Source organism: Pecten maximus, chromosome 13 (genome assembly GCF_902652985.1).
Source record: "Pecten maximus chromosome 13, xPecMax1.1, whole genome shotgun sequence".
Taxonomy (NCBI): Eukaryota; Metazoa; Mollusca; class Bivalvia; order Pectinida; family Pectinidae; genus Pecten; species Pecten maximus.
Genome location: NC_047027.1, coordinates 28,533,103 through 28,545,452, shown reverse-complemented (window position 1 = coordinate 28,545,452; position 12,350 = coordinate 28,533,103). Strand labels below are relative to the sequence as shown.

Here is a 12,350-nt window from a genome sequence, read left to right as displayed (position 1 = left end):
AGTCATTCTCTTTTTTTCTTAATAATGAATGTTGTTGACTACACTAACTATTCCACTGAACATGTTGGACTGATTGAAAAAAAAGTTGGAAACTTGCTCGTTAAAGTTTTCCGATTGACACTATACGTAATATTGATGTGCTCTTCTTTCAGTGATTGTCCTGTTTGATAAAGGTACGTCATGGACTGATAACATACGGGTCATTTTGGCCCCCTCTCCAAATTAGAGTGACATGACCCTTCCCTATACATCATATTATCATGTATTTATTTAGTTGTGTGAATGTCCTCACTAATTAACGGAAAAATTAAGCTGATGTCTCTGTTTATTGTTTCGTGTTGACCATAGGTTGTGTGCGTGATATAAGTGACATTTTTCTATTTACATCATCGCTCGGTGGGAAGTGAGATACAATTGATACATCCTGCCTTCCCGTTGAAGCTGTCTTCTCTAATTAAAATCTTAATGAAAACCGATCTGTTTTCAGAGTTATACAACTCCATTTGTTTATAAGCCTTGAAGGGTTGAGTTGACCTTAGACCTTTGCTTATCTCATTGTGATGCTTTATTTGCTTGCTCTATTATAATTACGTACTGCCCAAGTCCAACTCTGGATAAAATACGAGGTCATTGTCGTTCTCTGTACACACAGTCTTAGTTCATAAATACATTGGTCCTGATAGTAGTACGAGTACCTCTGAAAAAAACCTACAACATCTTATTTAAATAATGTCTTGGACACCTATCGAAAAAAAAAGCCTTTGACTTTACCTAAACGTTTTCCGATGAACGAATAATCTTGCTTCCCTCTAAAAACTGACAAAATGTTGGTTCAACATAATTCTATCAACTAATTTGTAAACGATAATAAAACTAGTAACCCCTCTTCCTGTTGCCCCAGTCTTTAAGAAAAAATGGCGTCTAACAGCCAAATAACGGACACACAATTAATCAATGCCATGAGGGACTTTGGGGACTTGGAGGAATCAAGAAACCTTAACAGAAGTACTGACCCATTCGGAAAGATTTTTAAGTAAGTATTTTTATTGTTTTTTCCATCATTTAAACATTTTTAGCAAACAGAAATGAAAAAGAAACAGTATATGTTACACTATTTAACATTGATCTCATTTCAAAATTCAATATTTTATGTCTTGATTTCATTTTCATTTTTAGTGATTCTATTACGTAGGATGACAGCATTGTCCAAATAGAAATAGTAGCGTCTACACCTAAAGATGGTGATATCATAGTGATCTCGAATGGCAATGAATCATCAGAGACATACCAAAAGTAAGTAAAACGTTTGATGACTATTAATCTCGATGAGATATGATACATATGGTGCGCAATGAACAAGTGTTTTAGATCACCACATTGACGCAGTCTAAAAAAACAGCACTTTTAAAAGACCTCATATGTATGTGTGTATTCGATGCTTCAATATATATTACATGTATGCTCGCACTCATGTCAGGTATACGTTAGTCAACACACGTGTAATATTTATTTCTGAATCACAATGACTTGAATATTACATGAGAATAAATTACAAAAAGTATAAATTACTATAGCAGACATGAAAGCCGCACATAACAAATATGTATATTCATCGTATATTCAGCGTATAACCAATATGTTTCCAAGTTACTTAAAAGTTCTTTTTTTTTTGTATGAAGATTCTACTTAACAGGAAAGAAGACCTGTTGAGTAAAAAGGAGTCCTTGATGAAGGAAAAAGCATCATGTGGAAAGAAAGCTCTGTGAAGTTGAAAAGGAACTGAAACAACTCATGTATTTGCTGTAAAAAAAACCTATTAATTTTACCTGTAAACAGAAGGATAATTAAAAAAAAACACGTACCTTGATATTTTCTTGATTTGTTTTTTCTTCTTATGGCAGTCTTCAACAGTAAATGATGAACTCGAATGATTTCAGCAGTAATTTGTGATGAATTAAAATGTTCAGTGAAAACACATAAAATGGAATGTTGCTAAATCCGTCAATGCAAAGTCTAAGGTGAAATTTAGGAACCGTGTTCTTTCTTGACAAAGATGCAATGATGTGTACAACGTTTTATACAAATAATTTTATAATGGACACATGCTAGCTTATAATATCGTGCATAGTGTCATAGTAATAACATCAACATAAGCTGATTGGTCAACAGTTTTTATATTTGAAATTTAAAAGGTCTGCTTAACCGATTTGTTATTATTATTTCGTATTTCAATCCACAGTTCTATTTCAGTCACACCGTAAGTGGGAAATCCCTATTCACCATAGATACATGTTCTATTTTTATCTTATCAATGAAAGGACAAGGTTTAGTTTTTTTCCCAACTAATCACATGTGTTTTTTCTTGTGTGTTTTTCCCTACTGACCACATTTGTTTTCTCGGTCAATGATCTCGAACACCTGTGCGTCCCCACCAACAAAAATTCCATACCCCTATTCAAATCGATAACAATAGACATTTAAATCAATCACAATAGATTCCCTTTGATCTATTGTCTTCAACAATAGCCTATAGAAAACAAACAATAGACCCATTGTTCTATAAACAATATATCTATTGTATTTTTATTCATTAGCTCGTTACGTACATACTCACTACTTGCCTTCTAGGATTTTAATTTTTTTTTTCAGTATAATCTTTTCTCTAATATAATAATAAATACTTTATATAAATTACTGCTTTATCATCGGAAGAAAGTCTAATTTTCATGTTCATTGAGAAACTAGAACAAAAAAATGACAGATGTGGAATTGGACATATAAATTGTCACCTACAAAATTAGAAAATGAAAACTAAAACAATTGCAGAATGTACATAAAGAGAGAATAGCAATACAATCTTATTTTTTCTACATCATGGTATAACTCGCATCAATAACATCATTTTATTCAAGATAAGTTTGAAAAAAACACATTTTGCCTATTGACTTAAACTATGAAGAAGGTAAGGAATGAATAGAATTTTATTTTTTATTATAATACATACAAACAGTTACACATGTTACATTTATTCAGATCACCATCATCTGCGTAATTTTCTAAGCACGATATTACATTTCATACATTTTAAATTTTGGTCACAATGGTAAAATAAATGAATGCTATAAAATCTGGATAGATCATCTCAACTAGTTTCAAAATGTATATATTTATTGAAACATTGTGTTTCTGAGATACAAATGCAAACTGCTTACAATGGGGGATAGGCAAATAAATAGCTAAACAGAATTCACTGCTGTTTAGTTTAGTCATTGCCATGACAACCGCAAATCAATTGAAATTGGGTCTTAAGGGTCACCTGAGTCTTAAACATATAACTATTTTCTATGTACAATGTATTTCTAAACTGTTCCAGTAAAATAGTAATATAGTTGCGCCTCTCCTCATAACACTTACCTAATTTGAATCATTTCCATTGAAATGTGATTTTCCTGCACAAACTATAGTAACGTTTATCACCTCACCAGGGAGAAACATCAAACTTATGGGTCATAGAATTTACTATTTTTAACGATGACTGCCATATCTGCGTCAGTTTGCCCTTGAAATATTGCACAATGCTTCACAAGAACAAGTTCTTAAGATTTTGACCTAAAATAGATTGTTTTTATCATTATTTTTTCATGACTTGAACCCTTTGACCGTGAATGAATGTCAAGGCCAAAGATAAGTATACCATATGTAGCATTCATGCTGCACATGTGCTCAACATCAAACCTTCATTTGATCTGATAAGTGCAGAAAACTGTTATGACCTTAGATGTTAATAGGACGTTAAACAAAATAAACCAAACGAAACCAAACTGTTATGAGCAATTTTGGATATTTTTTAATTTTGTCGGGAAAAAGTTTATCTTATATATCTGCATCATTTTTGATGATCTGACTTCGAAATGTTGTACACACCTTCATAAAACCAGGTTCTTTAAAATGTGATCAAAATTAATTATTTTGAAAGAATTTGTATTTTTTTAGTAATGTGACCCATGTGACCTTGAATGAAAGTAAAGGTCAAAGATAGGCATAGCATTTGTAGCCAGCAATACATATTATCGATGTTCCAAACCTGAAGCTGAAAATTTGCCCTTTTCTCCTTTTTTTTTTTTTATTCTCAGTTTCCAATACATTTTTTAAAGTTTAATATCTGCACCAATTTTGATGATTTGACCTTGTAACATTGCACACATCTTAACAAAGCAGGTTGTTTAGAATTTGGCCGAAATGGATTATTTTGAACGAATTTTTGGATTTTTCTTTCTTTTCCCACCATTTTGATCTCACCTTGAAATGTGGTCAAGGTTAAAGATAACTAAAATATTTGTAGCTGGCCACACAAGCTATCGAAATCCCAACCATCAAGCCTTCATATGAATATATAACAGAGCAGAAACTTTTTCGTGCAATTTTCGGTGATTTTTCTAATTTTGGCAGGAAAAAATGGCTGCATGGATTTTCTGTAATTTTTATATGATGGTCATGCAACTTGCACATTCTGTTTCAGTGTATCATGTACTTTCATTCGTAATGAAAATTACTCAATTTGAGACTTTTTTTCCTTTGACCGCATCGCAAGGCATTTTACTTTGACATTTTCTGATAAAATTGTCATAAAATAAAGTTAGCAATGACCAAATGGTAAACCAATTTATAATTAAAACGAAACAAATTATGCTTAAATATATGAGTTTCCCGTTTAAGCTATAGTTCAATAAAGCCCCTTCCCAAGGCAAAGTTATACACAGGAGTCATGAAATGTTCCATTTTTATAAAGCATCTTAAGAACTTTCCATTTATAAAGAGTATATTATTCTGATATATATTGGTTTAAAGAAGATTTTTGAAATATCAGTCAATTTGAACCCTGTTGGCCCCGCCCCTCAGGCCCCAGTGGGGGTAGGGAGGTAGGGACCATATGATTTACAATATTGGTAGACATTTAAAAAAAGGTTTCTGCAAAATTTTATCAAAAACAGCTCAGTGTTTTTTGAGAGTAAGTCGTAAATGTGAAAAAGTAAATTAACAAAGGACGACGCACATCGACGGATGGAGTCAGATTGAAAAATGTTACTGAGCTGACCTACTGACATTTATAATGAGGTATATCCTCTTTCTTCACTAGTCTGATATATAAAGTTAAGTTTCTAAAAGAGTACTTCATTATTTACTTTTATCAGTTAAAATATCTAAATATATGGAATAAGTAACCTTTTTATGAAATCATAAAATATCGATTGCAACGGTAACGTCATAAGTGCGATTTTCTTTACAGCATTTGAAATGGTAATGTTCCCAAATTTCTAAAAATATATACAGGGACCTTAAAATTTGTTATGCTCTATATGTATAAAGTACCTTCCCTACTAAGTATAACACATTTGCAAACGTTTTGGAGGGCTATATTAGAATTCGGTTACACCATCCATAGCCGAACCTCAATATCTGACACACATTCTTTCATTTGGTGTTTTGTTTACAGATGTGTCCATATATAAAGTTTCTTTTATTGAAGTCTACCTTTATCGAATATAAATAATGCACGCGACATCCACTGCGTAAGATATTTGTAGTTTCCCATGGTAAGGAAACGTTTCTCATAAGACAAAAAGTTAAATGTTTCACTCAATGAATGCATTCCTTAAAGCACATTAAAGCATAGATTTTAAAGAACGCTAAGACATATACCGGTATGTAATGGATATTATTATGAAGTACTGTCGCTAACTTTAGACACATTATATGTTTTATTGGTTTTTGGATATAAAGTCATGTAACCTTCTCCGTTATTCAATGTTATGCATATATTAATATTATTAGATGGGTTATGATGTAAATCTTTTATGACAGTAATGCAGTACATAATTATGAAATAGTGTATACAATCACAGCTTAGTTGCTGAAGGTCACTTCTCATGACTGATTGGAGTCCTCGCTGTCAGGCGGTAGTGGATCTGCACGTTTGGTGAAGTCTACATCTGCATAATCAGTTCTGTTTTCAATACCGTGTATAACATAGCTTCTGCCGTCTTCCCTCTCTTTAAATTCGATATCCAGGTAGATAAGACCATCTTGGTTCTGTAAAACGATAAATGAATACATTATCCATAAAGCGATTGATTATGTATAACGGCCGCTCGACGGCTTTGGCCCTTTTTGGCCAGACAACGTTGTGCTGGGGTATATAGTTTTGTGTATTGAATTTTAAAACAGTTGAAGCTGAAATCACGTGGTCAAGACATGGAATGATGATTAAAATATCGCAAATGAAATATTAATCCAATAAACAAATGGTAAATTGGAAGTTGTCAAATGATGATTACGATGTGTAAAAATAATGATAAGGCGTTACATTTTCGTAAAAAGATCGATCTCTTTCAAAATAGTCGATTATTCGATCAAATGCCACATTGGATACCAAATTTGTCATGATTGTAACTTGGAAGTATTTGTCACGAATAATTTCGAAATCTGAGTATTCAATAATAAGATATGCAATGGTTAATGGGAATTCTTCCCGCCTTAAAAGGTGCGAATGAGTAAAACATCTAGTGAGGACAACTTCATCTCTTCGCTTTGGAAGGCGTGCACCAATATTTGACTTGGTTTGGAATAGTTTATCTTATTTTTCAAGGGACCATGGCTGCTGCCAATCTCCCTGTATGGCAGATATAATTGAAGGTCTGATATCTGTATGAGGTATTCTCATTGTTGTGGGGTGCTTGATAAAGTATTTTTGGCTGCAGTGTTGGCTCTCTAATTTCTTGGATACCGATATGTTCCGTTATCCAGAGGAAATTTGTACATACGGAGAATAAGGTTTTACACCAGTTTATTTTTAAAGTTACGGGATTTCAAACTTGAGGAACAGACAGAGAATCAGACTATAACTGCTCTTCTAGTATTGCATTTGTCAATTATGTGAAGAGCTAAATCAATGGCAGATGCCTCTGTAGATAAAATTGAAGCTCCGTCTGAGAGCCGAATGGGGGCGGTTGAGTTTGAGGAGCAGCAGGTTGCTTTAACTCGTTATTAATGTTTGGGGTTGTAATTGTCCTTGGAGGTATGTCAGATATTTTGTTTGGTGTGATCTTCTATTTGTAATCGGAATTTGATTTGTGGGATTATATTTAAGTTGGGGTGCAAATTGTGGTGACATAATTGTTGTGAAGAATGAACGAATATAATATACAAATATACAACAGAGTATATTATCCCGACAATTGTAAGTGTAGTCTGTAGTCTAATATGGGATTTGCCACCCAATATTGTCACTGCTACCCGCTATTTGGGCCGAGATTTTCGGGACGAAATGAACATACAGCGTAGAAATACAAAAACAAAAACATTCACTACATAGCACGCGCTACAGTCACATCGATTCAAATCGCGATGTTATTTTGTTAAACATTTTAGTTATATTATTTATTTATTTACTTTTACCATCTGTACACCACCTAAGATGTTTTCTAATTAATCATAATTTGCCTTTGGCGAATTAATTATAGGCCGAGGGGGATCGTGTTCACAACATAACGATATGTATGGTTGTTTATACCCACTATACTTGTGTAACTGTTCCGTGATCTATGTCTATATGTGATCGTATGTAATTTAGACTAAAAAAGATACATTATGGCACGACCAGACGAGAAAGAAGAAACGCACAATAATAAGGTCACTCGATTTAAAGAAAATCATTTTTTAGTTAATAAGTATCGACTTGTAGAATTATAGAAAACTTATTGTTGATGCTAGATTCAAAATAATGGATGGTGTGTTGTATTGGTGGTAGAGGTTTAGATGTTTGTTTACAAGGTTAGGATGGTGTGTTGTGTTGGTGGTAGAGGTTTAGATGTTTGTTTACAAGGTTAGGATGGTGTGTTGGGTTGGTGGTAGAGGTTTAGATGTTTGTTTACAAGGTTAGGATGATGTATGATGGATAACTGGATATTTCACTGAGATTAACATTATGATTTTTATATTTATTGATATGGACATATAGGCTTCGAGTCTGATCACAAGTTCTCGTCTATATCATGCTGTAATTTAAGTCTTCATGAGTGATCGTCAATCAGTTTCAAACATAATCGACAATCGGTTTGTAATTGCAAGTCATCAACCGATCAAATTTCGATTGATAAAATCGTTTAAAATTCTTTTAGATAAAAATGAATGGAAATGAAATTTGTGTTTCGGTAACCGACTTCCGATAATGGATTTTAGTAATTGATAATGGGAATCGAAAAAGGTGAACCATTCATTTAAAACTATTCAACAACTCATGTGTCAAAACAACTTCCTTGAAACAAGACAATTTAGTTTTAATTAACCAACATAGAAACACAACAAAATATTTATCACGGAAAGATACAAAATTTGACCATGCTAATAATACATTGACAATGATCTTGATCTAAGGTTGCCATGTTTTAAATTTCAACCAATGATATATTCATAACAAAAGATTTTGTCTTAAAAAGATGCAAAACATGAATGTAATGACATTGACTTGTCACATTGTCTTTTACCTCAATGTGCATATTTTGTGAATATCTGTTTTAATTTTTGCTAACTTTTCTTTATGTAGGTGAACATGACTAACATCAATCGGTCAATTCCTCATTACATGACGTACATAGAATTCAAAGTTAAACATTTTGACTTTATTAGAAAGACAGAAGCAACGATAAGTCTGAAAACTACTATAACTCAATGTAGGTTCCCATTTTTCATTCAAAAGTCAGTAGGAAAGGCCTAGGGAATTCGAACTATTGAACAAGTCACAATTTTTGAGTAAAACTGAATGATTTTTCTAAATTTCTAGACCTAACGTTTATGCATTGCTTTCAGGCCTAACATTTTATTTTTTAGAATCAGCAATTTTTGTATTATAACTGTTGTCGTCATAACACTTAGGAACGCAAAAAAGGTCCAATTTGAAGACCACTTCGGTTTTTATTGGGACGGTGTTTCAGTTAAAGGAACACTTAAAAATGAAGAATAACAATAAGTTCTTAAAAAACAAAACCTAAAAAAAAACTATAAAAAAAATAATCACTTTCCCGTCGGATGTTCATCGCCGAATGGCAACAGTTCAGATGCTACTCCTTGATGTTTTATCTGTACACTGTACAAGTTACTCAATCAACAATAGTAAATAGCGATTGATGTTACTAGAGACCATATAAGACATGCGATTGCAAAATAGTTCTGTCTTCACGTGACAAATATTTACACTTACCTCGGATTCCACATTCGTCAAGTGAAAGCGAGGTTACTGAAATCACGTGACGCATTTGGCTTTCTCCGATATAAACAGCAAATTGCGACAGACACAACTTCCAGTGTTGTTCAACGATATTTTGAAGTTGATAAATATTGCCAATATTTTGTAAATAGTCTAATTGCAAGTAACACAGTGCTTTCTCCGGAAATCAAATAATAAAAATATTAAATCTAACCATTTTGTCCCTTTAAGCGCTTTTAAACGTTTATCTTTTAGGTGCTTGATGTGCGGTATGAACGTTAGTTTTGTGTCAAATATCAGTCCAAGAAATTTGGTCAATTCAGAACAGGTATTGGATTACCATTTAGAGTGAGGTCTGAATCATCGTGCTTTTTTGCGCTTTTGACTGAAAAGCATGCAAACGGTTTTTGATTTCGAAAAGCTGAATATGATTCCATCTGCCCACGTCTGAAGTTTATTCAAGCACTGCTACAACAGCCGTTCAATTGTGTGCATATGTTTGGATCTGTAGCAAATCAGGAAATCGTCTACGAAAAAAAATGATCCCTCTGTAGACTACCCTGGACATTTGTCTATCGTGATGATTTTAAGACTGAACCATTAGACTTACAGAATGCGTTCTTGCAAAATGCGTGTTAGATCAGAAAAACTGCGTACTCGTACTCAGTTGGAGATAAAATTTGGAAGATTACCTAGCATACCGAAGTCATGTAGGTCATTCATGATGAAATACTGCATGTTGTATCATATGCCTTTTCCATGTCAAAATAACCACCACTTGGTATTCCCTTCAAGCAACTGCTTATTGTATTCTTTAGTCTAAATTAATGATCATTTGTTTAAAAAAAACCTCTCAGAAGGGGGTTAAAACTCCAATATCAGGGAACCCAATTAATCTTGCATAAATCATTCGTTCCATATGCAGCATGTTAGTAACATAAAACGTTAGTTGTTTGGGCCAGTCATGTCCCTGCCAGGCTTCAGGATGTAAATGATAATAGCATCCTTTCACGAAACTGGCACTTGCTGAATAAGAATCTATATAGTATTTATTATACTCAAAAGGCACATCGAACATTGTTTCTGGTAGATGTTTTAGAAATTAGTATGCAATGACTACAGGGCATGGTGAGGTGTCATGAGCTTTATGAAAGATATTCCTTAGTTCTGTAGGAGAAAAACGTTTGTTGTAAACTTATCATATAATTTGAATTTGGTTTTATCAAGGTCTTTGAGGTCGAAGACACAGAAGCAACCCCAGATATCATATATAGTATCAACGAAAAGGTCCAATATGTGTCTACTCCTGAATCCATTTCAATTTTTTTTTAAATCAAGTAGAATGATATTTATTCTTTAATACTCTCTCCTGTTTCTATACAATGGCGCAAAGTCAAGATATCAAAATTTCAAAGTGGAGATATTTCTAGTTGATCTGCATTGTCACAATGTAACCTAACCAAACAAAAACTCAATATCATAATTCGTACATATTTCCCATTGGCGTAGTGATACAAACAATGTGCCTTGATTTTGTCACTGACTGACGTCGTTATGACGTAACTAAAATCCGTGATGCCGTATTGAATAAAAAGATTGAACAATGTAACTAAATGAAATGATGATAAACTATGTTTAAAAGGTGAATAAATCGTTGTGGAATACGTGTGATATACACGGACGTAAGGCTGATATTGATATGAAGAAGAAAGATAACTAAATCATTCTTTCCATCGCCAGGAAGATAGCAATGTCCTATTACCAACATGCCTATATTGGTTTCAGACAATATACCTAAAGATTAACTGCCTACATGTTTGATGAAATAAAAATAAGAATGATAACTTTACATTCAAACCTACCCTGCTGCGGGTCGGTCCTTTGTTCAACACAGGCGTGGCTCCATCCTGACAATTAGCGTAGATATTACCTGATGCTCCGTCCATATTTTCAACTTTTTCGTAAACGTTTTCAGCTGAAATGAAAAAAAAACCGTTTGCATGAAAAGAAAATTGAGGACATGTTTTTTTGTTTTTTTTTAGAAATATAACACGATTGCTTCATACTGTTTTCTCTATACTAAATGGTGCATTTCTCCTAACTTACCTTGTGTGATGCTATTGTTATTAGGCTTTTTCACCAAGAGACCCAGAGACTTGATAACGGTTTGTAGCATGATAGGTTGAAGGGCTACTATGTTTGTTCAAATGAATGACCATGACCTACATTCGAAGTCAAAGAGGTCAAATATGCTAAAACCTTTGAACAGGCTCTTATAAATACCAATAGGCCCAGTGACTTGATATTGGTTGTGTAGCATGCTGTGTTGAAGGGCTACTAAGCGTATTAAAAATGACCTTGACCTGTAATCGAGGTCACAGGTGTGAAATAGGCTAAAATATTTAAACGGCTCCTTCTCAATAACCATGAGGCCAAGAGACTTAATATTTCGTCTGTATCAAGCGAGGGTAAAAGGGTACCAAGTGTTGTTTTTTTCAAATGAATGACATTGACATTAAAGCTCATAGGGATCAAACAAGCTAAAATCTTTAAATGGCTTCTTCTTAATAACAAAAAGGCCAAGGGGATATTTGATCTGTACATTGCTTGGATAAAGAGCCACTAAATTTGTTCAAATGAATGACCTTGACCTAAATTCAAGCTCACATGGATAAAAAGGCTAAACTATTTAAATTGCTGCTTTTCCATAACCAACAGGGGCAGGAGTTTGGTATTGATTCTGTTGCATGCTGGGTTTAATGGGTATCAAATAAGTTCAAATGAATGACAACATTCAACATCCAAGGCCACATGAGTCAAATAGGCTTAAATATATTTAAACGACTCCTCAATAACCGAATGACCAAGGAACTTGACATTTGGTCTGCATTATGCTTGGGTGAATGGCTACTAAATTTGTTCAAATGAATGACCTTGACCGGCACTCAAGGTCACATTTGTCAAATAGGCTAAAATCTTTCAACGAGTTCTTCTCAACTCAGGATGCTCAGGGAATTGATATTTGGTCTCTAGTATGCTGTAGTGAATGGCTACAACGTGTTATAAAATGCATGACCTTCATCTACAC

At 33.5% G+C, this 12,350-nt stretch overlaps 1 protein-coding gene across 3 annotated transcripts in view; it reads right to left on the bottom strand.

The window, feature by feature from the left end:
• Positions 1–2,941: 2,941 nt before the first annotated feature.
• The window catches only part of LOC117340949, a 38,531-nt gene continuing 29,122 nt past the window's right edge, over positions 2,942–12,350 (bottom strand). For all 3 annotated transcript variants that reach the window (XM_033902744.1, XM_033902745.1, XM_033902746.1), the window contains 2 exons: positions 11,125–11,237; positions 2,942–6,090 (listed from right to left, as the gene is read on the bottom strand). In XM_033902744.1, the coding sequence (XP_033758635.1) occupies positions 5,926–6,090; positions 11,125–11,237 (278 nt within the window). In that variant the 3' untranslated portion in view covers positions 2,942–5,925. The remainder of the gene's footprint in view (positions 6,091–11,124; positions 11,238–12,350) is intronic.